At 43.8% G+C, this 26,674-nt stretch overlaps 1 protein-coding gene across 1 annotated transcript; it reads left to right on the forward strand.

Moving 5' to 3' along the window:
* The first annotated feature begins 618 nt into the window (after positions 1 to 618).
* Positions 619 to 3,448, forward strand: LOC147454912 (Thiamine pyrophosphate dependent pyruvate decarboxylase family protein). The gene is made up of 3 exons (XM_086516731.1): positions 619 to 948; positions 1,677 to 2,854; positions 2,940 to 3,448. Exons 1-3 carry the CDS (start codon positions 732 to 734, stop codon positions 3,252 to 3,254), a joined length of 1,710 nt encoding a protein of 569 aa, XP_086372857.1. The 5' UTR covers positions 619 to 731; the 3' UTR covers positions 3,255 to 3,448.
* Positions 3,449 to 26,674: the final 23,226 nt, after the last annotated feature.

Raw genomic sequence — 26,674 nt, forward strand, 5'->3', positions numbered from 1 at the left:
ACCTAGGTTTAGTGTATGCCCACCCACCAATATGCACATGAAAAATTACATTCCAATCGGGCACTCGTAGACATTTTCAATTTGAAGGAGAAAAAACCTACAAAATTTAGAGAACTTTATTGTCATTTCGTGCAAAACCTTCGAATTTAATCAATTTACCTCTATTTGCCAAACTTTGGGGGAAAAGTTTTTTTTTCCTGAGCACCGGGCCAAGGGATCAAGGGTGGATAGGCCGTGCGATTGCGTTCCGAATTTACAAATCGGTCTGCGTAATTCATCAAACTAGCCTACTTTTCATTGAATCCATGTAGGCGTGGTGGTCAAAGCACATGCATTGCACGAGGCAGGTCGTTTGTTCGATGGCGAGACAATCTTTACTGCCCGAATGTACTTTTTTGCCTGGAATTTTCTTTACAAAACGGACCCCACCATCGATCCCATTTGAACATGCCTGTGCGAGAGGCTGCACGAGTCGTGAAAGCAGTAGGCCTAATATCGTCTGAGGCTGGTGTCACATTGGGACACCCGGCCATGCCTTTTGAAGGGTATAACCAATGAATAGGCCTACGGTGTTCATCAGCATTCAGCAAGCTCTGTTTTCAGACACGTGTACTATATATTTACATTGGCCTTTACCTTCCACTGTGCTTTAGGTGCCGTGTTCGTGCCAGTCCTTGCGAATCTGTGATCCGTGTGCGCCATAGGCGTCGTGATCCTGAGAGAGTATAGCCATGGTGGACGGCAACATGATGGCTGCTCGTGCCTTGGCAAAAGTTGGGCTGGAGCATATGTATGGAGTGGTGGGTATCCCTGTCACCTCCCTCGCCACCTGCGCCATGAAAGCTGGAATTCGGTTCATCGCCTTCCACAATGAGCAGGCCGCAGGCTATGCTGCTGGTGCGGCCGGCTACCTCACAGGCAAACCAGGAGTCTTTTTAACTGTCTCAGGTTAGATTTGTTTTTGCTTTGCTGGCACTAACGACTGTTGAATTCTTTGGAAAACCCCATTTTGTGCTAATGTCAGTCTGGATGTGCCCTCCCTTATTTACCCACTTGCAAGACCCCTCCCATCGTGGTTGCATTTTAGAAATTAGCACCTCCTACCTGCGTAACAAGCGGCTTTCTTCACATATATCACAAGACGTTTTGGACAAATTTTCACTATAATTCCCACATCATGAGCTTCTGTGAGGGAGGCACCACTTGGGAGCAGGCGGTGCCTCTCGGGTAGCAGAAGCCCCATTGTGCACCTTTTGCACATAATAAACATCCATGCTTCGTCACTCATGATATTAAAAGCTGAGGAGGAACCAAAGTTTAGTGTCTAGACAGTGGAGCACTTCCAGTAGAGTAGGATACTCCATGGCCAGATGGCCTGCCATTTCCAGTGGTTCATTATTAGATTTTTTCACATCAAAGGGAAGGTTGATAAAAGCAGCTCAATTCATAATTGTCATCCAATTTTGTGCTATATTCTTGTCCTCCTCTTTTGGATTTTTTCTTCTAGCTTGCAGAGATTCTTTAAGTCACGCGGAGGGTTGTGTGCATGCGAAGGATATTTTTCTTTGATTGATTAGTTTTTTCACTAAGCTGTACACCAAGCTTTATTTGTGAGATAATGAGGTTTAGAAAGCTTGAATCTAGCAGCAATTTTATGCTTCTGAACTTTTCAACAGGTCCAGGATGTGTTCATGGGCTGGCAGGCTTGAGCAATGCCATGATCAACACGTGGCCTGTGATCATGATCTCAGGTTCTTCTGTACAAGCAGACATTGGCAGGGGAGATTTTCAAGAGCTTGATCAAATTGAGGCTGTAAAACCATTTGTAAAGTATGCGGCAAAAGCGAAAACAGTTAAGGATATCCCCAGCATTGTTGCCAAAGCTGTGGCTGCTGCAGTGGGTGGGCGGCCTGGAGGTGCATATATTGACTTGCCTTCTGATGTCCTCCATGAAGTCATCTCAGAAGAGGAAGCAAAGAAGCTTCTAGAAAGCCTTGAGACATTTGTTCCCACTTGGGCACAGCAGTCCCACAAAGTTCAGGAACTTGCAGCACCATTGAGGGATATTGAAAAAGCTGTTTCTTTGCTTAGAACTGCACAACGCCCCCTGCTTGTTTTCGGCAAGGGAGCTGCATATGCACGTGCAGAGGGTCCCCTTAATGACTTCATCAAGGTTACACGAATACCTTTTTTGCCCACTCCAATGGGAAAGGGGCTTATTTCAGATGCCCACCCACTTTGTGCTGCTGCTGCAAGATCACTAGCTATAGGGCAGTGTGATGTTGCTCTTGTGGTGGGTGCACGATTAAATTGGGTGCTGCATTTCGGAGAGCCTCCACGTTGGTCAAAAGATGTGAAGTTCATTTTGATCGATGTTTGCAAAGAAGAGATTGAAATCCGCAAGCCAGAACTTGGGCTTGTGGGAGATGCACGCATAATCCTGCAACAAATCAATGCAGAGATTAAAGACAATCCTTTTGCATTAGGAGACAAGCATCCATGGTTGGAGGCTATCAGAGATAAGGCAAGTAAGAATGTGGAAAGGGTGCAAGAGTCTTTGAAAAAAGACGTAGTTCCCTTCAATTTTCTCACACCCCTTAGAATCATCAAAGATGCTCTGGCTGAAGTGGTCTCACCGTCGCCAATACTTGTCTCAGAAGGTGCAAACACGATGGATGTCGGGCGCTCTGTTTTGCCTCAAACAGAACCAAGGACCAGGCTAGATGCAGGGACATGGGGTACAATGGGCGTAGGTTTAGGTTATGCTATCGCAGCGGCAAGTGTTTGTCCTGAGACATTGGTTGTGGCAGTCGAAGGAGACTCTGCATTTGGTTTTAGTGGCCTTGAAGTCGAGGTAATGCTTTGAGGACAAACTTTGTTTGTTTAGCTTTCATCTGCTTGTTTACTAGTTGATGTCTGATCTCTTCCCCCTCTAACAGACTATTGTACGATATGGCTTTCCTATCATCGTGATTGTTTTCAATAATGGTGGTGTATATGGGGGAGACCGGAGAAATCCCGAGGATATTGAAGGGCCGCACAAGGCAGATCCTGCCCCGACATCCTTTGTTCCGGATGCTAAGTATCATGCTTTAATGGAAGCATTTGGAGGGAAGGGCTATTGTGCCACAACACCTCAAGAACTGCAGGATGCTGTTAAAGAATCATTCGCTGCAAGAAAGCCAGCTCTTATCAATGTTATTCTTGATCCCTTTGCAGGTTCAGAAAGTGGGAGAATGCATCACAGAAATTGATATGGGGGGACTGTTACTGTCAAATAGTATGACACAGGTATCTCTGTATGAAAAAGATATTTGGAACAGAACGGTGGATACTGGTAAAAATATACTCTTGTCCTTTGTTGAATCGGCCTTTGTCATTGTTCAAATAAGCATCACTATGCATGTCTTAATGAGAGAGTGCAATAAAGGGATCAATTCTGGCATAATGCTTACATCACTTACATGTGAAGGCATTTTATTGTGCTTGTCTTAGTTCGTTCCTGCCTAAGTCTTCAAAAGACAAAACTTGGCATCTGAGTATCAAACTTTTTGTGTTGAGCATTGGCAAGAAGTTTCAACTGTGCCCTTTTATAGTTAATCTAGGAGGCAGTCTGCAACCAGAATTTAATTCTCTTCTTGTAGTAGCAAGGTTGGGCCAAGAACCTATCAATCACAAAGTGAGCTCTCTCTCTCTCCCTCCCACCGCCCCCCCCCCCTCTATTTTTAAAAAGTTTTTCAGCCAATAAAAAATCTTCTTATTGAAATAAACATGTCAAGGGTACAGCCTCAACATAAATATACCAAGCCGCTCATCATAGAGGTATGATCCCAAATCATCCATAAAACATACGATAATGACCAAGACTATGTCTTGGTTCTCAATCTATTAGATCTCTTAACATATACATTTGCTCTCCTCATGCTGTGAAATGAGCACAAGAAGAAGAATATCTTCTCTTCAAACCTACACGAAGGTACAACAATTTTCCCAAGAGCCCTTTTGGGCTCAGCAGAAATAGGTGGTATTTCCACAGAAGAAGAGGAAGCCTGAAGAGGTGGATCTTATGAGAGATCCTTGCGCTTGTATACATCTCTGGCTGCCTGTGTCGCCTCGTCCTCTTCTTGCTTCTCTCCTCCCGGCTCTCTCATCCGCTCACCTCCTAGATCCTGACCTCTGCTCGTCTCTTCTGAGACACTGTATACTGTCTTTGCTCTGGATGCTCTATCCTCCTAGTGCATCCTGTTGGTTGGTTCAGAAGTCTCTCTCTCTCTCTCTCACACACACACACACACACACACACACACACACACACACACACACACACACACACATTCTCTCCTTGGTTCGCTCTCTCTCTCTCTCTCACACACACACACATTCTCTCCTTGGTTCGGGCGCCTCCGCATTGTCGACTTTGACATGGTATCAGAGCCTTGGAGGAGAAACTGCCATCGTTGAGGAATCGAGAAGAGGAGAGGCCCTTCCCGATAACATGCCACTCCCTCTTTTCCCTTTCGTTTTGATACATAGTGGGCATCGGTGTCACAAACGGGAGCGCTCATGAATAATCAATAAGCTGAAAATAAATAAACTCTTAATCAAAAGAAACGAGGGAGAAGACCGACACAGTAGTGGGGACAAGAAGATGGGCTGGTCCCTCTCGTTAAAGTGAATCTTTATTAAGGAGAATCTTTTCACAAGCACAAGAACCGAAGAAACCCCTCCGTTCTAAATCTCAAACTCGATGGTCTTTTCCTTTTCGTATAGGATATTTCGAGAGACGAGCTCTCAATTCCTTTTTCGTCTGTACTCGGAGCGTGAAATTGTTCTAGATTCCGTTTCCAGAATCCTTGAGCGTAGGCCGCCCTCCTTGCTCCTTTTCATGATGGAGTACCTCCAAAAAGCACAAACATGAAACAACTTGTAGAGCGTATTCACAATCTTTACCTGTCGCTCCAAGTGTGGAAAAGTGACCGCTGGATGGCTTCACGTGATCACTTGCTGATTCTTGGCGGCAGGGTCCTCTGTTGCTAGCACCGGCAAAAGTGGGAGGAAAGGGAACGTTGGGAATGGTTATGTAGGCTCCAAGCCGCGGCAGGAATAGCTAGTGGGAGTCCTGCAACAATAGGAGGGGCTAGGTAGCGCTGGAATAGCAGAGAGAGCAAGCGTGGGGCTAGCGGCAGATTTAGAGAGAGGAGAGAGAAATAAATTGCATGCTGCTTTCAGTTGTAAGAGAGGTGTTGGTATTTTTGTTAATGGACTTGCTCTTATTTTATTAAGTGGCTGCCCACTTATTAAGTGGGCGTGTAACGGGAGGGCAGCACGTGCCAATGGAAAAGACGAGATGAGACAACTTTAAACACCTCAAAACAACTGAATTGAGAGAGAGTGCACAACACGAGACGGTGAGTTTCGGACTTCCTCCCCAAGAAAGCACTGGCCCCAAACCCTGGCGTCCCTTCCTCTGCACCTTCACGGGGAAGCATGCCATAGAATGAGCCCATGGCACATATTTAAAAGCAGTTACATCAAAAAGCATCAAACTCAAAAGCATCTGGTCCCAAAAGCATTTTGTAGAAGCTCGCATCGTAAATTCTTGAGATTCGTACAGTATGCCATGTCAGTAGCCACCAGTGTAAAACACGGAATTCTGTACATCTGCCACGTGGCATTGTCAGCACGATTTACGGGACTGTCCGTATAGTCATGCCACGTCATTAGCTAATTGCGTTGGTTTGTTGTGTGTGTGGAACCTGCTTTATATTATTATTATGACCCTAGGCACTTGGGCCCCATCGGAGGAGGTCCCATAAGTTGGTAGGAACTCTTCTTTAAACGTTGGCAGGACTTGGTGAGGATCTATAAGTTGGTGAGAACTTCTGTAACAAACTGCTTACGTATCAAAGTCTTGAAGAATGAAGCCAACTTACAGATTTTGGCCGAGGGGCCTAAACCCTAAGAAGAACAAGTAACAGAAGAAGAAGTCCTACCAACTTTTGGGGACCCCGTCCGATGGGGCCCCAAGTGGCATAAAGAATTAAAATAAAGCAAGACTCAGACACGCACAAGAAGTGCGAAGCTGGTTGATGACGTGGCAGATTTTCAAAAATCACGTTGGCTGCTGACTGGCATGTTGTACGGATTTCCGCGTTTTGCGTTGACTGCTAACGTGGCAGGTTGTACGGATTTCCGTGATTTACGCTGGTAGCTTTTTGGCATTGCTTTTGGACCAGATGCTTTTGAGTTTGAAGGCTTTTCACTATGATTGCTTTTTAGGCCAAGGGCCTTTAAATATGAGGTTAGGGCTCATTCTCTGGCATGCTTCTTGGAGAAGGTGTAGAGTCTGGAGTACCGGCTTGTACTGTGTTGATGCAATATAAAGAAATACCGAAAGGGGCGCCAAGGTTTGGGGCCAATATTCTCTGGGGTGGAATTCCGCCGCCTCGTGTCGCGTGTCGTCTCTCTCTCTCTCTCTCTCTCTCTCTCTCTTTTCTGTTTTTATTGAAGTGCTAAAAGTCTATTCAGTCTGTTCTTTTCTATTGGCACCTGGTGCCCGTCTTTTGACAGTGGTATCAGAGCATCAGGCGTGTGCTTTTCTGAAAGCATACCGGTTCTACAAAAAAGTAGACAGAGCTATTGGAATTTGTATTTGAGGTATCTTCACCCTCCAACCCGGACTTATTAGCCACTCCCACCCTTACTTCATCGCGCATCGGGCGCGCTCCTGTCTTCACCGCTCATGTCTTACAGGGCATAAGCCAATTAAGATCACTTGCAAGAGAAGGATTCAGATTTGTTTCAAGTCACTGTTTTTCTCATAAGCAGTGCCATGCAGATGTTGATGTCTACAGCTACCAAGCAGCATACTCCAAGTACTTGGCAAGCTTTCAAGAAATTTTTTTAACCCGAAGTTATATGGTTTCTGACATCTTCCTTCGGAGTGCAAATTTTGGCAAGTGGGGTATCCTGAAATGCTTGCCATGGAAACCCTAGCAGATTATAACTTGAAATTTCTCAGTAGATGTCTCTTCACGAGCAAATGACCTTGGAGATTCGGTGTGATTGCTATCTTTAGGGACTATTATCGCCGCCAAAGAAAACACTCTCTGTCCAAGAGCTGATGGACCATGCTGTGCTCGGCTACGACCTCATGGAAGGAACCTAACCCTAATTTTTGGTGCAGGTTTCAGGATGAAAAGTCGACTGTCGACTTTTCGAGCTTGGCTGATGTCGAGATTGCTTTTTTTAAGTTTGAATTTTGTCTGAGAATCTGTTTGAGAACTTGTTTGGTGATCCTGTTTGGAATTTGTTTGAAATGGATGCTACCTGTCTTGGTGCCGATTTGAATTGTTTGACTCTGGTTTTAATACTGGTTTCAATGATTGGTGATTTTACTCCCGGGTGGAGTAGTGAGAAATAATGTTTGAGAATGCGTGTTCATACTCATGGCCCGGATCCTTGTGGTTATTTGCGGAGGGAGTATTGAATGATTGAAAAGTTTGTTTTTACTCATGGCCCGGACCCTTGTGGTTATTTACGGGGGGAGTATTGTTGTTGTAACTCCCTGCCCGAACCTGGATGGTTATGCGGGAGGAGTATTAAGAAGTCTGAGCAGTGGTTACTCTCAGCACCTCCAAACGACGCAGGCTGCGTTCTGGGGGGCGTTTGGTTGTAAAAGGCCTCTTTATCTCTCGGCCCGGACCTTTTTAGGTTATGCGGGAGGAGTGATGAGGGAGTCGTTGAATATCTCCCGGCTCGAACCTTGTTAGGTTATGCGGGAGGAGTGTTCATCGGCGGCTTTATGTTTCTATGTCTTGTAACATGCATATGTGAGCATTTGTGTTGCATTGTGATGTGCCAATTACTGAATATTCCTAATTGGATGAGATTGCCTGGGTATGTAATTTTAGTGCTTCAAGACACCCGTGGAAGATCAGTACGGTCTGGGTGTGACGGCTAATTTTACAACGCCGGAATATCAAGAGTTCCGATCTGGGCTAACTCCTTGATCAGAAGAGCAGAAAGGTGAAGTTAACTCTTTGATCAAAACAGCCGAAAGGAGAAGCTAACTCCTTGATCAAAAGAGCCGAAAGGAGAAGCTAACTCCTTAACAAAAAGAGCAAACTGATTGTCCCTCGGAAAATTTTGAGCTAACTTGAGTTGTTTTGTAGATATGATGTAATCGCGGACGATTACTCTCTTTAAAGAAGGGGAGATGTAACAAATTGCTGACGTATCAAAGCCTTGAAGAATGGAGCCAACTTATAGAAGAACAAGTAACAGACGAAGAAGTCCTATCAACTTTTGGGGACCCCGTCCGATGGGTCCCCAAGTGGCATAAAGAATTAGAATAAAGCAAGACTTAGACACACACACAAGAATTGCGAAGCTGGCTGATGACGTGGCAAATTTCCAAAAATCACGCTGGCTGATGACGTGGCATGTTGTACGGATTTCCACGTTTTGCGTTGACTGCTGACGTGGCAGGCTGTACGGATTTCCGTGATTTACGTTGGTAGCTTTTTGACATTGCTTTTGGATCAGATACTTTTGAGTTTGAAGGCTTTTCACTGTGATTGCTTTTTAGGCCAAGGGCCTTTAAATATGAGGTTAGGGCTCATTCTCTGGCATGCTTCCTGGAGAAGGTGCAGAGTCTGGAGTACCGGCTTGGACCGTGTTGATGCAATATAAAGAAATTCCGAAAGGGGCGCCAAGGTTTGGGGCCAATATTCTCTGGGGTGGAATTCTGCCACTCCATGTCGCGTGTCGTCTCTCTCTCTCTCTCTCTCTCTCTCTCTCTCTCTCTCTCTCTCTCTCTCTCTCTCTCTCTCTCAGTTCTGTTTTTATTGAAGTGCTAAAAGTCTATTGAGCACGTGGTGCCCGTCTTGTGACAGTGGTATCACTCTCTGGGGTGAATTCCGCCACTCCGTGTCGCGTGTCGTCTCTCTCTCTCTCTCTCTCGGTTCTGTTTTTATTGAAGTGCTAAAAGTCTATTCAGTCTGTTCTTTTCTATTGGCACGTGGTGCTCGTCTTGTGACAACTTCTGCTATTTCTACTTCTTCTAGGGTTTAGGCCCCTTGGCTAGGATCTGGAGGATGGCTCAGGTCTTTAGTGGCTTGACACGTTAGCAGTTTGTGACATCCCCCCTTCTTGAAAGAAGAGTAATCGTTCGCGATTAAAGTATATTTGCAAAACGGATGTCTTGATATACTAAAATTACATACGTAGGCAATCTCACCCAATTAGGAATATTCAGTGGTTGGCACATCACACTGCAACACAAATGCTCACATATGCATGTCATAAGACACACCGAACAACGTCGCTAAGCACTCCCTCGAGACAAACGGTCTGCGATATGAAGCTACTCAACGACTACCTCGTCCCCCCCCCCAACCCCCCGAAAACAAATAACCTAAAAAGGTCGGAGCCATGAGCTCAGAGGACTGATACAACTAAATGCTCCCCAAACCGTAGCCTGCGTCGCTTGGAGGTTTCAAGCATACAACTAAACGCTCCCTAGACCATAGTTACCGGGGAACGCCCCCTAGCCCCCGTTCCGGCGTTCCGGGGGGCAGTTCCCTTTCCGAACGTTCCGGAACGTCCCGGAATGTCTGACGTTCTGGGTGGCCAATGCAAACCGGAACGGCCGTTCCGGAACGTTCCGAAACGCCCCTGGACCATTCCGGAATGCCCCTGGAACGGCCAACGGCTACAAACAAATTTGGCAAAAATTGAAAAATTGAAGTAAATGTTTGGGCTTCTTTTGAAAGTGTGCAAGGCCTCAAGGACTCATAAAATGCACCCCCCTCCCCCTTTCTCTTCACAAGCTAATCCTCAAGGCTCAAGCTCTCTCCCTCTCACTCTCAAGATCTCTCCCTCTCAAGACTCACTCTCTCAAGGCTCAAGGCTTCAAGCCTTCAAGCTCTCTTCCTCTCCCTCCCACTCTCTCAAATCTCTCCCTCTCTCTCTCTCTCTCTCTCTATCTCTCTCATCATCTAGTCATAGCAAGGTTGAATGGTCTTCAAAACGAGTTTTTTGTGAGTATTAGAGTGAAAGCACTCTAATACTCCTTGTATTTAAACACAAGGAGCTAAAAATTGCACTATTTGGGTGTTTTTTATACCTCCCGTTCCGCGACGTTCCCGTTCCGGACCCCTAGCCGTTCCCCCGTTCCGCGGGGATCCCGTTGCCGTTCCCATTCCGCGTTCCGGGTAACTATGCCCTAGACATCTCGTTTGTGTCGTTCAAAGGTTTTCCATCGTACAGGAAACACTCCCCAAGCATCCTGTTTGTGTCGTTCCGAGGTTTCCAAGCATACAACGAAACGCTCCTCAGACATCCTGTCTGCGTCGTTCTGTGGTTCAGACAATACCAAAACTGCGGTTCTCACTACAACACCTTGGAGTAAATCACCAAATCATTGTATCCTTTATTAAAACCAGAGTCAAACATTTCAAATTGGCACCAAGACAGGTTTAAAACAGATACCATCCATTTCAAACAAGTTTCAAACAGGATCACCAACCAAGTTCTCAAACAAAATTTAAAAACTTGCTAAATCAAACTGAAAAAGCATTCTTGGTGTCAATCAATCTCGAAAAGACGACTTTCTCTCCATTTTGAGACGTGCACCAAAAATTAGGGTTAGGTTTCTTTTAGGAATTTGTAGCCGACGGCAGCATGGTCCATAAGCTCTTGAATGGTCGAAACTGGCTTGGTCAGACAATGTTCCTATAGCGGTGATGGTAGTCCCAAGATATAGCAATCACACTTGGCCTTCAAGTTTATCGGCTCAAGGAGAGATATTTGATGAGAGATGTCAAAAAATTTCAAATTCAGGATTTCCATGGCAATCATTTTAGGATACCCCACTTGCATGTAACTTTGGGCAAAATTTTTTCTTGAAAGCTTGCCACATGGTATAGATGTTGTCAAACTGTAAAGCTTTCCTTGGATTTTTCTCTCTCGAAAAATGACAAAAATTTCCGATAAAATTTGGAAGCACCATCTTGCTTTGTTTGCTCTTTGGTGTGACCGGTATGCTTTCAGAAAAGCACACGACTGGAGCTTTGATACCACTGTAACAGGAGGGCACCGCATGCCAATGGAAAAGAATAGACGAGACAACCTTAAACACTTCAAAACAACTGAACTGAGAGAGTGCACAACATGAGACGGGGCGTGGCGGAGTTCCACCCCAAGAGAGCATTGGCCCCAAACCCTAGCATCCCCATTGGTATGTTTTTATATTGCTTGAACTTTGTACAACACCGTACTCCGTCCTCTGCACCTTCACGTGGAAGCATGCTAGAGAATGAGCCCATGGTAGATATTTAAAGGCCCTAGGCCCAAAAGCAGTTACATCTAAAAGCATCAAACTCAAAAGCATCTGGTAAAAGCTGGTAGCGTAAATTCCGGAAATCTGTACAGCATACCACGTCAGCAGCCACCAGCGTAAAACATAGAATTCCGTACATCTGCCACGTTGCATAGTCAGCGCGATTTACAGGATTGTCCGTACAGCCATGCCATGTCATCAGTTGATGCGTAGGTCTGCTGTGTGTGGATCCTGCTTTTTTTTAATGCTATGCCCCTAGGCACTTGGGCCCCATCGGAGGGTGTCCCATAAGTTGGTAGGAACTCTTCTTTAAAAATTGGTCCACTTGACGAGGACCTGTAAGTTATTGAGTACTTCTGTTGCTTCTACTTCTAGGGTTTAGGCTACTTGGCCGGGATTTGCAGGATGGCTCAAGTCTTCAGTGGCTTGACACGTCAGCAGTTTGTGACAGGGCGGCCGGTCAAAAAATGTGAACGTGTTAAAAACTCAATAAAAAACTCAGTGAGCTGAAGACTGATGCTACACAGCACTTCCCAGGTGTCCCTGGATGCAATTCTCAGACACTGATGCTATTCAGACATAGATTCCTCGTGGGAAAGCATCCGGTTTCTTGGAAAGCACTTTAAAATATCCCATTTTTTAGAAAAAGCTTCTCAAAACCCATCTTTATTCTTGTGCCTGCGTGTTTATATTACGAGGTTGTAAATGGAGACACATCAATGCTTCTCTACAGAGCGGAGTTATACGAAAACTCTACTCAAGGTAGGTAATTCATCCAATTCTGTGGATATTAGCTAGATTAAGCTTTAAGAGTATCTTCTGTGACTTGGTTCACTCTTTCAGTTTGGCTATTAAAGTGTAGGTGGTGACCAATAGTGTAGTTTAGCTGCATTCCAATGCCTTTGAAGAGACTTGTTCAAAAATTTGAAGTGAATTTGGTGTCTTGATCACTTACAATTCTCTTAGGAAGTCTAGGAATCCAAAAAATCTCTCTAATGAAGATCGTAGAAATATCAGATGCTGAAAAAGTCATTTTGACAGGGATTAAGTGTGTCACTTTGGTTAATCGATCCACCATCACCATGATGGAGTTGCAATTACCCTAAATGGAAGGTGGACTTGTTAAAAAATCCATACTAATACATTCCCATTTCAACGGTTGCAACTTGCCTGGTAGCTTGAACCTTTTAGCTTCAACCTTTTGATAGACTAGGCATTGGGTCACATATTTGAGTATATCGGTTTTCAATCTTGTTGAAAAAAAGTTTTTTTTGGACATAATTTAACATCTCTACATGCCAATATGACATTCTGCAGGAGCATCGTGAGCCTCAAAGAGGATTTTCTGCTTGATCTAGGTATGCATATTTGAAGCTGGTAGAGTAGACCTCCATTAGAAAGAGAGAATCCATGCATGATCCTCTTCATCTTCTCTGATTGGCTTTCTTGAAAGATGATTTGGTTGATTTTTTCGAAGAATTCATCCATCAGGAGTTTGTTTCTAACTTCACGCAGTAGAGGTTTTAACTTTTTCTAGCCTAGAGATGGCCATATTAATTTTTCCTTTCGTGCACTTAATCTCAAAGTCATGCTCTACAAAGTGCAACCATCCATCTCCTTTACTTCATGTTGAGGTCAAGTTGGGTTACAATCTACTTCAAGCTTTGATGATTAGTGCTATGCACAAATCTTTGCCCAAGTAGATAGTGTCTCTGAAGCTTTACGACATGGACTACTGGTAGCAATTCAAGGCTATGCATGGCATAATTCTTTTCGTGGTCCTTTAGCTTCTTAGAGGTATATGCTATAGGTCTCTCCTCCTCTTGGAGTACTACTCCGATTGCTAACCCTCTTGCATCTGTGACCCAAAGTTACACGGAACTGGAATGGGGAACATGAACGGGGACCTCCGGAACGTTTCCGGGATGGGGGACCCTCGGAAAGCGAAACGGGAATGGGGGCCGGAACGGTAAGCTTAAAGTATGCCCAAATTAGGTTGGATTTAACCTATACGTTAGTAGAGAGCGGCCTGTTCCGGCTGTTCCCTATTACACTGTGTGGCCATCTACCATGCATGCATTGCCAATGTGTCAACATGCCATACATGAACTGCATGTATGTCTGAAAATGGCTACAACTTCTGCATACTCCTCTTCTTGATGGTTATTGATGTACTTGGAGTTCTCCATAGCTACTAAAAATGGCCATAAATCTGGATCAGATTGCCACACAAAAGAGCAATCAGCTAGGCTTGGTACCGCTGTAACCGGCTTGGGGCTATTGCCCAAGTGGTGGAAGAGAGCACACATAAGTTTCAGCATAAGGGACAGAGCGAAAGAGAGTTTTCAGCTCAAAGACGAGTTATAGAGATTGGAGCTCACAACTCCTAGCATTACACAGTAGAGAAAGAGAGAATTCAGCCCATAAACAATGTAGAAGAGGTGGAGATGATGAGGTAGAAGATGAGAGAGAGAGAGAGAGAGAGAGAGAGAGAGAGAGAGAGAGAGAGGGGTCAGATTTTTGAAATTTGAAACAGGTGTTCCGCTCGGCCGTTCCAGCCCCGTTTCCTTTTGGCCCCGTTCCGCCCGGCTGTTCCGGTTACACTCTAAGCTGGAACACCGTTCTGCTCCCATTCCCGTTCCGAGGCAAAATGCTTGTTTGGAACGCGTTCCGGGAACGGGAGGAGCCCGTTCCGGCCGTTCCCTGTTACTCTGGTTTATGCACATTCCTTTGTCTAGTTTGGATTTCCTCCCAGAGCAATGGAATATTCCCTATTCGATACGCTACCCATCATGTGACGCATCGGGAATACCCACTTCCCGGTCTCTTCTACCAAACTAACGGTACAACTGCTTCGCGATGCTTAATGTCACCCATCATATGATACAGCAGAGTTGTCTGCGCTTGATGGCTTTTATGAGTTCCACTAGATCTAAGTTCCTAACTTTTACAGTTCCAGTGTACACATTTAAATATCCTAATTTCAATAAATGGAAATTATTCAAAACAATAAGAAAATAGTCCATTTAGCAACATCTCTCTGGCTTCTAAACAATTGTCCAGAACTGTAGTGCTTGTACATATTTTTCTAGAATCTCGGAATAAGATGCTAATTCTTGCTTTGTCATCCACTACTGAGCGTCTAAAGTAGAATAATTCTTGAACTTTACCAAATACTTCTGTGAATCTAATGTTCAGTGGGGGAAGGTTTGAAAACTATTGCTTTTTAGCCGGGAAGAGGATGTGACTGCTCTTGTAGGTGACAAGAGAGTGTGGCTGTTGTTGGCAAATTGAGTTTGGTTCTACTCGTAATGCCAGCCGGCAAGATAGGCTTGATTGACAAGAGAGAGACTTGTTTTGAAGGAGGTTACTGTCACAAAGTGTTTGACATGTCAAGCCAGTGAAGAACGGAGCCAACCAGCAGATCCCGGCTGAGGGGCTTAAACCCTAATGCCAAACTCCTCATCTAAACTTTGCTCACATCCACTACTATTGCCATCATCATGACCAGCACTCAAATTTGGTAACTTAGGCATTTCATCAGATTTTTGAAATTTTTTTAACCAAACATGTGTCATAGCATAAAGTCTCTATTTAATGTAATTTTCAATCATCATAAAACTCCATATATGTGTGGTTGACGGAGAGGGAAAGTATAAATTCTAGAGAGATAGTATCTATGCATGTTACCATTGGAAAAAGAGATTATAAACCCTAGAGTGAGAATAACTTCTCTTCTAAAAACTTGAGAGAGAGAAAGTAAAATTCTAGAGAGAGAGTTAGGGATTTCATTAACCTGATCACGAATATGTGAGCACGTAAAAAACGTTGAGTGATCACATTTCAAAATATGTGATCGCGTCAACTATTCACATTACTTCCCCTTAACCTATGAATCCACCAACTTATGGGACCCCGTTCGGTGGGGCCTAGGAGACCTAAAGCCATTAAAATAAAGCGGGACCTCCACACACACACACACACACACACACACAAACAAAGCGTGCAAGCTGACGATGATGTGATGCTTGTACGGACAACCCCCAAATTGCGCTAGCAGTGCCACGTGGCCGACAATACAGATTTTCGTGTTTTACACTGATGATGGGGCAGCTGTACGGATTTCCGCAAAACGTGTTGGCAGCTATGGGCGACAGTTTTGAGGTCAGATGCTTTTAGAACTTGATGCTTTTCATGTAAACTGCTTTTGAAGGGCCAAGGGCCTTTAAATATGAGCCAAGGGCTCATTCTCCAGCATGCTCCACGTGGAGGTGCAAAGGATGGAGTACCGAGGATGTACTGAGTTCAAGCAATATAAAGAAATACCGAAAGAGGCGCCAACGTTTGGGGCCAGTGCTCTCTAGGGGTGAAACTCCGCCACTCCCCGTCTTGTGTGTCGTGCACTCTCTATCTCTTTAGTTCAGTTGTTATTTGAAGTGCTTAAAGTTGTTCAGTTTGTTCTTTTTTGTTAGCACGTGGTACCCGTCCCTGTGATAGTGGTATCAGAGCTTCAGGCGTGTGCTTTTCTGAAAGCATACTGGTTCCATCAAAGAGCAGAGAAAGCAAGATGATGCTTCCAAGTTCCACAATAAATTTTATTAAAGACGTTCGTGTCCTGATCCCGGACGTATTAGCCACTTCCACCCTTACTCCATCGTGCATCGTGCGCGCTCCCATCTTTATCGCTTTGTCTTACAGGGCATAAGCCGTAAAGATCACTTGCAAGAGAAGGATCCAAGATTTTTTCTCGAGCCGCCGTTTTTTTCAGAGGAAGTGACATGAAGTGGTGGATGTCTATAGCTACCAAGCTGCACACTCCAAGGACTTGGCAAGCTTCCAAGAAATTTTTTGCCCGAAGCTACATGCCTTAAGACATCTTTATTCGGATTGCAGCTTCTGGCAGAGTGGGGTATCCTGAAGCATACCGGTTCCATCAAAGAGCAGAGAAAGCAAGATGATGCTTCCAAGTTCCACAATAAATTTTATTAAAGACGTTCGTGTCCTGATCCCGGACTTATTAGCCACTTCCACCCTTACTCCATCGTGCATCGTGCGCGCTCCCATCTTTATCGCTTTGTCTTACAGGGCATAAGCCGTAAAGATCACTTGCAAGAGAAGGATCCAAGATTTTTTCTCGAGCCGCCGTTTTTTTCAGAGGAAGTGACATGAAGTGGTGGATGTCTATAGCTACCAAGCTGCACACTCCAAGGACTTGGCAAGCTTCCAAGAAATTTTTTGCCCGAAGCTACATGCCTTAAGACATCTTTATTCGGATTGCAGCTTCTGGCAGAGTGGGGTATCCTGAATTATGCTTGCCACGGAAACCCTAGTAAATTACAACTTGAAATTTCTCGATATCTCTTAGCAGATGTCTCTTCTCGAACTGATAACCTTGGAGGCCAAATATGATTGCTTTCTCATTGGACTATCATCACTGCTCCAGGAACACTGTCTATCAAGGCCTGTTTCGACTATTCAAGAGCTGAAGGACCATGCCGTAGTTGGCTACAATTTTTTTTGGAAGAAACCTAACCCTGATTTCGGTACAAGTTTCAGGATGGAAAGCCAGTCGTCTTTTCGAGCTTGACTGATGTCGAGATAGCTTTTTAAGTTTGAACTTTGTTTGAGAAATTGTTTGGTGATCCTCTTTGGAATTTGTTTGAAATGGATAGTATCTGTTTTACACGTGTCTTGGTGTCGATTTGAACTGTTTGACGTTGGTGTTAATAAAGGTTTCAATGATGTTTGAGAATACTTGCACATACTCATGGCCGGATCCTTGTGGTAACTGGTTATTTGCGGGGGGAGTATTGAATGTTTGAAAGGTGCTGTTTTTACTCATGGCCAGAACTGGATGGTTATTTAGGGGGGGAGTATCAAGAAGTCTGAGCAATGGTTACTCTCAGCACCTCCAAATGACGCAAGCTGCGGGGTGGGAGGCGTTTGGTTGTAAAAGGTCTCTATATCTCACGGCACGGAACTTTTTAGGTTATTTGCGAGACGAGTGATGAGGGAGTCATTGAACAGTTCATGGTCCGGACCAAGATGGTTATTTGCGGGGGGAGTGTTCATCTTCGGCTTTATGTTTTTGTGTCTTGTAACATGCATATGTGAGCATTTGTGTTGCATTGTGATGTGCCAACCAGTGAATATTTCTTTTTGGATGAGATTACCTTGGGTATGTAATTTTAGCGCATCAAGACACTTGTTGGAGATCAGTGCGGTCTGGGTGTGATGACTAATTTTACTACGTCAGAATACCAAGAGCTTCGATATAGAATGAGAATATACTCCTTATTGGATGAGATTTTTCTGGGAAGCCAACGACCCAACATATCCAGAGCTCCAATTTGGAATGAGAAAACTGATTGTGCCTCAGGATGTTTCTCTGATTTTTTTTTGAGCTAACTTGAGTTGTTTTTCAAATATGCTGTAATCGCGGACGATTACTTTTTTAAGAAGGGGGGATGTCACAAACTGCTGATGTGTCAAGCCACTGAAGAATGGAGCCAAGCTGCAGATCCCGCGGCCGAGGCCCATAGTCAAAACACTTCCCCGCTTAGAGGTACTCCACTTTCCGTTCCTCTGTCAGACGGGAACGAGTATCTTTCTTTTTCTGCCTAAACCCTATGAAGAACAAGAAGAAGCAGCAGAAGATGTTTTACCAACTTGCAACGTCTTGCCGAGTGGCCTATTTTAAAAGAAGAGTTCCCACCAACTTATGTGACCCCGTCCGATGGGGCCCAAGGGACCTTAAGCCATTCAAATAAAGCGGAATCCCACACACACACACACACACACACACACACACACACAAAGCGTGCAAGCAGACGATGACGTAAGACTTGTACTGACAGCCTGCAGATTGTGCTAGTAGTGCCACGTGTCATAGGGAATAGTCTGCAACATGGGCACTGTAGTAGGCATGGTCGGCACATCTTGGCCATTAACATTTTGCATCAGAGGTGTGATATCTGGTTGCTGTCCAGAAAAACCAGCCATGCCAAAATGACCTTGTGGCACCCCAAACTGGCCCTAGTTGCACTAAAAACCTTGGTGCATGCCGATACTACCATACATGGGGTTTGGCATCATGCCTTGTATACCCCCAAACACTGTTCCTGGCATGTACGGCTGACTTCCAGGCGCATAACTAGCCATACTTTGGAACATTGATCCACCCCCGAAATACCAAGGATGTACCGTGGGTGGTGGAAAAATTGGGTGCATTGTCTGGTATCCAGTTCCCCGTCCATTCAAGACAGCATGCGGGCTCTAAAAGGTGGCGGGCTGAATTGGCATAACTTGTGGAATAGGCGCTCTAGCCACCTGCTCAAGCACAGGAGGAACCTGTTTTGGAGCCCGCGACTCCGCAACATGCGAGTGTTCCCTTTCCTGCTAAGTGGCATTAAGTACTTGGGCTTGAGCCTCAACAAGCTCCGTACGCGGTGTAGGTTGCCTATTTTGCTGTTGCACTGGTGGCGCTTGCAAGAACTCCATAAACCTTGGATTTTGCAGCAGTTGCGAAAAGACATTCACCGCGGCAACTAACTGAGTCCTGAACGCATCATCCTCAAGTTGCTCAGTGATAAAGCCTTGTACTACTGGAGGGACATTCACATTGACAGGAGGTACAGACTAACGTGGCCGTGAGCTCTCGTCAATCTCGAAAACCATAGTGATTTGTTGTCTGTCCTTTGAAGAGGAACCCTCTTCCACAATGCCCTTCCCTATGTTGGCCATAGCGTAATCCCGCGTTCCTACACTGTGTCTTTACCCAAAACAATCAAGGCTCACTCTTTGAGGAAAAAGTGATTGATGTCCCGGCAACGGAACCTTGAAACCGGCCCGTGGGGCGGTAGGCGTTGGCTTTCACCCGAAATTCTTTACTTTAGACACACACAAAGAGAACGTGCAAAGGAAACCTGCGACGGGAATTAACACTTAAGCACACACACGACTCGGAAGCTAGAATAGAATTTGCATGTTTTTGGTGATGGTCCTATTCGTTGGGCTTCTTTTAAGAATGTGTTAGTTAGTACTCATTACACAAGTTCTTCCATAAAAGCCCTCAATCGTTTGAGGCGTTTAAGGAAAAAACATCTTGCGGTAGATCGTCCTCTAAGTCCGGTTCATACCTCTCAAGTTATTTATGTTATTTATAATATTCACGATAGTTCTATGATGTATGTTGGCCAAACCTTTCGAACAGCTTTTGTTCGTTTTCAGGAACATGTAAGAGAAGCGAGAAAAGTTCAAAGTAACAGCACCGTACGTGAAAGTGTGAAACCCTTGTATGCGGCAATAGCAAAACATGGGTTTGAGTCTTTCCGTTGTTTTCCCATTGAGCACATAGAAGGTAATTTTAGAAACTCTAAAGAGTTCTATAAATCAGCGTGGCCTCGAGAGTTGTTTTGGATGAGAACTTTGCATACTTTTTTCCCTAAAGGTTTCAACTTGGAAGGAAAGTCTTCTTTACGTAAAAATAAGACAATTTACCATAAGAAACCTATGCTTTGGCGAAGGCATCCCAAACCCGAGTTAGTTCTCCCTTCAAGTCAGTTTAAAAGAATTTGGATTCCTAAAGGTTCTCGTTCAGATCCGCCTTCTATCCCTGAAATCAATCCAGTTGTTTTGCACAACACTATTTCTAGTAGAGTACAAGGTCTCCCTAGGGCTTCAATCTCTAGAATTGAGAGTGATGACCCTTCTAACCATAGAATTTTTGCTTATAGAGATTTCAAACGGAGATTGATTTACTTATCTAGCGCCATGGAATTGGGTTCTTTTTCTTATAAAATATTTGAAAGGTATAATATAAGGATCCTATTTAAGCTCTTGTATACCCTTGAGAACTACTCTTATGAAGATTTGGAGCTAAGAGAGTCTCATAGTACTCAACTTCGAGTACTGTTAGGCAAATTTCTGAAGTCCAAATGTCCTAGTCTGAAAAATCCCTTGGTTGGAAAGAAAGATTTGTTGATAACTATCTTTACCTCCCCTGACTTAGACAAGATTGGATTAAGCTCTATTTTGAGATCTCAAGAGGCTTTGGATGCTCTCCCTCCTTGTGTGAGAAAGGTATGGAACCATCCTGTCGTAGCTTTCAAATATGTGAAAACTTTAGGACAAAAAGCTTTCAACTATAGTGACATAGGACGTAATCTTAAAAAGCAAGAGAGGCTTGCAATCTCAAGTATTGATTGCCCTTGTAGTAAAACTGCCTTTTCTTCTTACGTAAATGGAGCTTTGGGTCATGTAGTTACTGCCGATTGTTCTATCCTTCCTTCGGATTCTTTGAAAGACCTTTTCTCAAGAGGTACTAAATATAGGCTCCCTTCCTCAAACGACTCTTGCCTTCTCAAAGCCATAGAAAAAGGAATTTCTAGTTCCGTAGTAAAGTTTGAGGAGTCTTTAGGAGTTCAAGGTATTTTTACCCATTGGAAGTCTGTAATCCTCAAGAAAGCTTCTTTGAAATTAGCATCTTGCTCTCGGAACGTTTCTTCAGGAAGGAATAGCTTATCTTCTTCTGATCAAGATGCTCTTAGGAAATTTCATCGTGATTTTGTAATCTCTTATGTAGATAAGTGCTCTAATAACTTTGTTGCTACGTGCAAAAAGTTCTATTTAGAATGCTTGTTAGGTGAAGTAAATTCTCAGACTTACAGTGATTGTGATCTTTCAATGCAAGAGGTTATCTTGAAACATGAAGACTTTTGTACGTCTTTTGGTTTTAAGTGCCAGCCTAAATTACCTTTTTTATATACCGTTTGGAAGTTCCACAAGAACCCTATAAAGCCTAGATTTATAGCTGCTTCTTGTAACACCTCTTTGACCGAGGTTTCCAAATGGCTTAGTTATTGTTTCAAAGCCATTTTACCTAGCGTAAATGAATTGTGGAATAATATGCTAAAGGAAGTAGACGTACCTACCGATTCAAGTTGGATTTTAAATGATTCAGTAGGTGTGATTCCTGTTTTAAAGTTTTTGAACTCTTCAAGAAGCCTTAAGGAGAAATCTTCTCCTTTATGTCTCCAAACTTTTGACTTTACAACGCTATACACGAAGCTAAATTTGGAGAACCTTAAATTTAGAGTCAAGTCTCTTATTTCAAAAGTTTTTGCGTACAAGCTTGAGAAGGATAGGTACAAGGCATTGCTAGTAGAAAAGTAAGCCTTGAACTTTGACTTCTTATGGCTGAAAAATAAGAATGTAGATGTAGACAAAGGAAGAAAGAGATTCACCAGGATTGTAGATGACATTGACATCATATCTTGGTTAAATTTTCTTTTGGACAATTTATATATAACCATCGGCGACTCTCTTTTCAAGCAAACAATTGGTATCCCTATGGGTACCAATTGTGCTGTTTTTCTTGCTAATTTCTATCTTTTTACTTATGAGTTTGATTTTATGGAGCGTCTTGTCCTTGATAACACTTGCCCAATATTTTTGCACAAGTTATGCAATGTAAGACGCTTTGTAGATGATCTTTTTGTCCCTGACGTTCCTTCTTTTCAAGATTTTATGTACTTGAATTCGAGTTCTGTAGGCGGAGGGATTTATCCCAAGGAGTTTTGTGAACTTAACTGTATCACAAATAGTGATTGTTGTGCCTTTTTAGACCTTAAGATTTTTCAGACTCCCTTGGGATTAGAAGTAGATATCTATGATAAGCGCCTTGAACCAGAATATGCCAATCTAAAAATCATCCGCATGCCTCACATTTCTTCGAACATTTCTCTTTTAGCTAAGTACAGTGTCATTTGCTCTCAACTATTTAGATTTTCTCGTCTTTGTTCTAGTAAATCTACTTTTGTTGTTCAATCTTGCCATCTTATTTCTTTACTAGTTGAAAAAGGATACTCATTCAAAAGAATCATGAAAAAAGTTCGTTCATTTTTGCATCGTAGTAAGTTTATTTTTAGTGTTTCTTCCTTTGGAATGTTCAAGATAATCAGTAGTAAATTCAATAGAAGTGGGGAGCTAAAAAGCCGACTTATTGTTTGACTTAATAACACCTTATGTTGTTGTTTTGATCTTTAGCGTTTCTAGTATTTTCACTATAGCTTGACAATTGCTAGCCTTTATCATGGCTGAGTATGCCCATCACCTCCGGAGGGTGATAGAAACTCAGCTCGTTGGTTTTGTAGAGTACGTTCAAAGCATGAATGACCTCTATGTAAACCTGCACCTACTCTTGGGCACTGACGACGTGAGTAGGGATGTCATAGCTGTTGTCCAAGCTATGCATGAGAAAGGTGATAATCTTATTCTTCCTGTTTGGACAAGCAGTGAAGTTGAGATCACATATCGTCAAGTTTGGTTCTTTGCTCTTCGTAGGTTTGTAGTAGTATTCATTTTTCGATTTCATATTTAGCTTACTTGAGGACTTAAGAATGTGTTTCGTTATAGGTTGTTGTGTGAAGTTTGATTTCTAGGATTAAGTTTTTAAGATGTCTTATCCTTTTTTTTTTTTTTTTTTGCTTAAAGTTGAGTACTTGTTTTAAGCCAAGTAAGTTGCGTCAACTTATTTTACACATACCTTTTTTGAAAACATTTTTAAGTTAATAATGTTTTGTTTCGAAGCAATCAAAGTGATTTAGTTAGTTAGTTAGTTTGTTTTTGTTTTTCTTTTCTTTTCGTGTGTCCCTTGCTTTTATAGTTTTATGAGTGCTTTATTCCCTCTTATAATTCGTGAGTTCAGACTATTCTGAACTTATGAAGGTATATATCTACCGCTTTAATTGTCGCATCAATACCACGATGCCGTGCATACGGTGGGACATGACTCTCTTCCATGACCTTATGTCGCAATGGCCCAGTGACAAAGTCTGCCATGCATCATCATAAAACCATCTCTGAGGAGGTAGTGCTCATGATGTTACCCCTCTTGCAACTATTCAAAGATCCTTGCACACTCTTCATGAGTAGCATACTGTTGCTTCCTTGACACAATTGAAATTTGTGGCTTCAGCCACAACATTCATCTTGCCTTCCACATGCATAATCTGGAAGTGGAACATGGAAAGAATGTTTGCCCATCGCATATGCTTTTCGGATAACTTTGACTGTGTCAAGAAGTATGGCAAGGTTTGATGATCTGTTTGGACAACAAAATCAGCACCTAAGAGGTAGTGCTTCCAGCTAGAAAGCGCATGAATCACAGCCAAGAGCTCTTTCTCATAGACTTGCATAGTCTTCTCTGGCCCTTGCAAAATTCGGCTTTCATAAGCTACTACCCGTCCGTATTGCATTAGCACTGCTCCGATGCTACTGCCACACGCGTCACACTGGACCACAAATGACTTCCTGAGATCTGGCAAAACAATTACGGGATCTGCAGTCAACTTTTCCTTTAAGAGACTAAAAGCTGAAATCTCTTTTTGGGCCTATCTGAAAGTGACCTCTTTCTTTTGCAAAGCGTGAACTCTGCAAAATTTCTGATAAACCTTCTATAGTAGGAGCATAATCCCAAAAAGCTTCTGACATCGTGCACAGTCTTCAAGTCTGGCCATGTCTTAATAGCTTCGACCTTTGCAGGATCCATTCTGACACCATCCTTTGAGACTATGTGGCCAAGAAAGTGGATCTCTTCCAAGAAGAATTCACTTTTCTTAGGATTGACAAGTAGCATGTGACTGCGCAGCTCTTCGAACACAATGGTCAAGTGACACCTATGCTTCTCTTCATTCTTCGAATACACTATCATGTCATCGAAGAACGTCCCAACAAACTGTTGATGCGAGCGGAAAATCCGGTCCATCATTCTGTTGAACGTGGCAGGAGCATTTGTTAGCCCAAATGACATCACTAGAAACTCATAAAGACCAAATGTCGTTCTAAACGCAGTCTTGTGAACATCCTCTGGCCTTATACGAATCTGATGGTGCCCACTCTTAAGGTCTATCTTGCTGAAAATTGCAGCACCCTTTAAACGATCGAGAATATCATCAATTCTAGGAATAGGAAACCTATTCTTGATGGTATTCTTATTCAACGCACGGTAATCAATACACATGCGCCATGAGCCATCCTTCTTCTGCACTAGGAGCACTGGGGAGCAAAAGGGTGAAGAACTAGGTTGAATCAGCCCCTTCTCTAATAACTCCTCAACCTGGCCCATAATCTTTTTCTGCTGCGCCGCGCTAACCTTGTAGGGAGGTCTATTTGGTGGGCTACACCCTGGCACCAAATCTATCCGATGGTCCTCAGGTCTCTCTGGCGGCAATTGCGACGGTAATGGATCGGAAAAACAGTCACTAAACTTTTGCAAAAATGCTGACCTTTCTTTATCTAACACAGATAAATTTGACTGATCACTATTTGAGACATCACGTGCAAAAATCAAGTACACAGAAAGAAGATTCTTTATTACAGAAGTAATAGCAGAAGCAAATAAAATAGGGATTGACTCTCCTTTAAGCTTTACATCCAAGATGTGAGTTTTGTCCCTATGCTGTACAGATCTTTTTGTTGTAGGCATCCAAGACTCCATGCACTCGGAACATCCACGAGATCCCCAACAAGGCGTCACATCCTTCCAGCGGCATGATGTAGAACTCTTCTGTGTCCACATACGACTGAATATGCAGACGCATCTTTCCAATGATGGGAGTAACACACTCTAAGTGGCCAGGACATGCCAACCCTGCCTGTGCTGTGTACCCCATCTCTTCAGCTCTGATGCCCAACTTCATAGCTAAATCTGGTGAGATAAAGTTGGCTTTGGCACCTGGATCAAAGAAGATGAGTGCCGTCTGATCGCTAACTTTACCCCATGTTCTGCATAACTCACTGGCATTTGTACTTGGCTTGTCACCCACCATGTTTGGCATCAAACCTGCCGTGGGTTTAGGCTTCTTGCCTTTCTGGTCTTCTTTATCATCTGAGTAGCTGGTCTTTTCCTTTGTGGACAACTGGTAGCAAAGTGACCAGGCTGCTCGCATATAAAGCATTTATTTTCAGCCATTAGGACCTTCTTTTCCTCGAGCGACTTGCGCACAAAGGGCTTCCTTTTCTGTTTCTTTGCTTGCGCTCCAGAAGTCCCGGCTGAATCCTTGTCCTTGGTGGCCTTTTCCGACCCCTGTGACGCTTCAGGAGCCGTTTTCACAAAGGGCTTCTTCGTTGAATTTTTCTTTTGCTGCCCTCCTTTCTCGTTGCTCGGAAACCCACTGTCCTCTCCTTTCAACAAGGCAAGACCAGTGTTCGCAACTTCCATAAGCTGAGTGAGAGTAGCCACTCTGTTCTTGGTACAGTAATCATGAAGCCCTTTAGGCAGCCCACAACAGTACTTCTCTATCTGCTTTGTCAGTGGCACAAATCTGTAGGAGGTCACTGAGAGTAACGCTTTACAAAACCTCCGATTGTACTCTAGCAAGCTCTTGCATGTAGCTGAAGTAAGCTGGTGCCAATCTGTCATGACATCGGCTTCAAATTCATTTGACAGCCAAGTAGATGCAAACATTTGCTTGAAGTAAACCCAAGTGGCGGGTTCCTGACCTTGCATTAACAATGTCGTCCACCATGTAAGCGCATTGTCCTTTAAGAAAGTGGCAGTTTTGCTTACTTTCGAGGCCTCTGTAAAATTCCCTCCTGCATAAGCTGTATCAAACTGCTGGAGGAGAGTGAGAGCCTTTGCTTTATCCTCAAAGCCACTGAAAGTACTGAACTTTACAGTTGCACCACCTTCTTTGTAAGCTTTCGGCTTCTCTAGTGCCCCCAAGTTGTCATAAGGAATAGTCTGCAACATGGGCATTGCAGTAGGCATGATCGGCACATCTTGGCCATTAACATTTTGCGTCAAAGGTGCGATATCTCGCTGCTGTCCAGAAAAACCAGCCATGCCAAAATGACCCTGTGGCACCCCAAACTGGCCCTGGTTGCACTGAAAACCTTGCTACATGCCGATACTACCATACATGGGGTTTGGCATCATGCCTTGCATACCCCCAAACACTGTTCCTGGCATGTACGGCTGACTTCCAGGCGCATAACCAGCCATACTTTGGAACACTGATCCACCCCCGAAATACCCAGGATGTACCGTGGGTGGTGGAAAAATTGGGTGCATTGTCTGGTATCCAGTTCCCCGTCCATTCAAGACAGCATGCGGGCTCTAAAAGGTGGCGGGCTGAATTGGCATAACTTGTGGAATAGGCGCTCTAGCCACCTGCTCAACCACAGGAGGAACCTGTTTTGGAACCCGCGACTCCGCAACACGCGAGTGTTCCCTTTCCTGCTGAGTGGCATTAAGTACTTGGGCTTGAGCCTCAACAAGCTCCGTACGCGGTGTAGGTTGCCTATTTTGCTGTTGCACTGGTGGCGCTT

Source organism: Adiantum capillus-veneris, chromosome 7 (genome assembly GCF_014529385.1).
Source record: "Adiantum capillus-veneris isolate H3 chromosome 7, ASM1452938v2, whole genome shotgun sequence".
Taxonomy (NCBI): Eukaryota; Viridiplantae; Streptophyta; class Polypodiopsida; order Polypodiales; family Pteridaceae; genus Adiantum; species Adiantum capillus-veneris.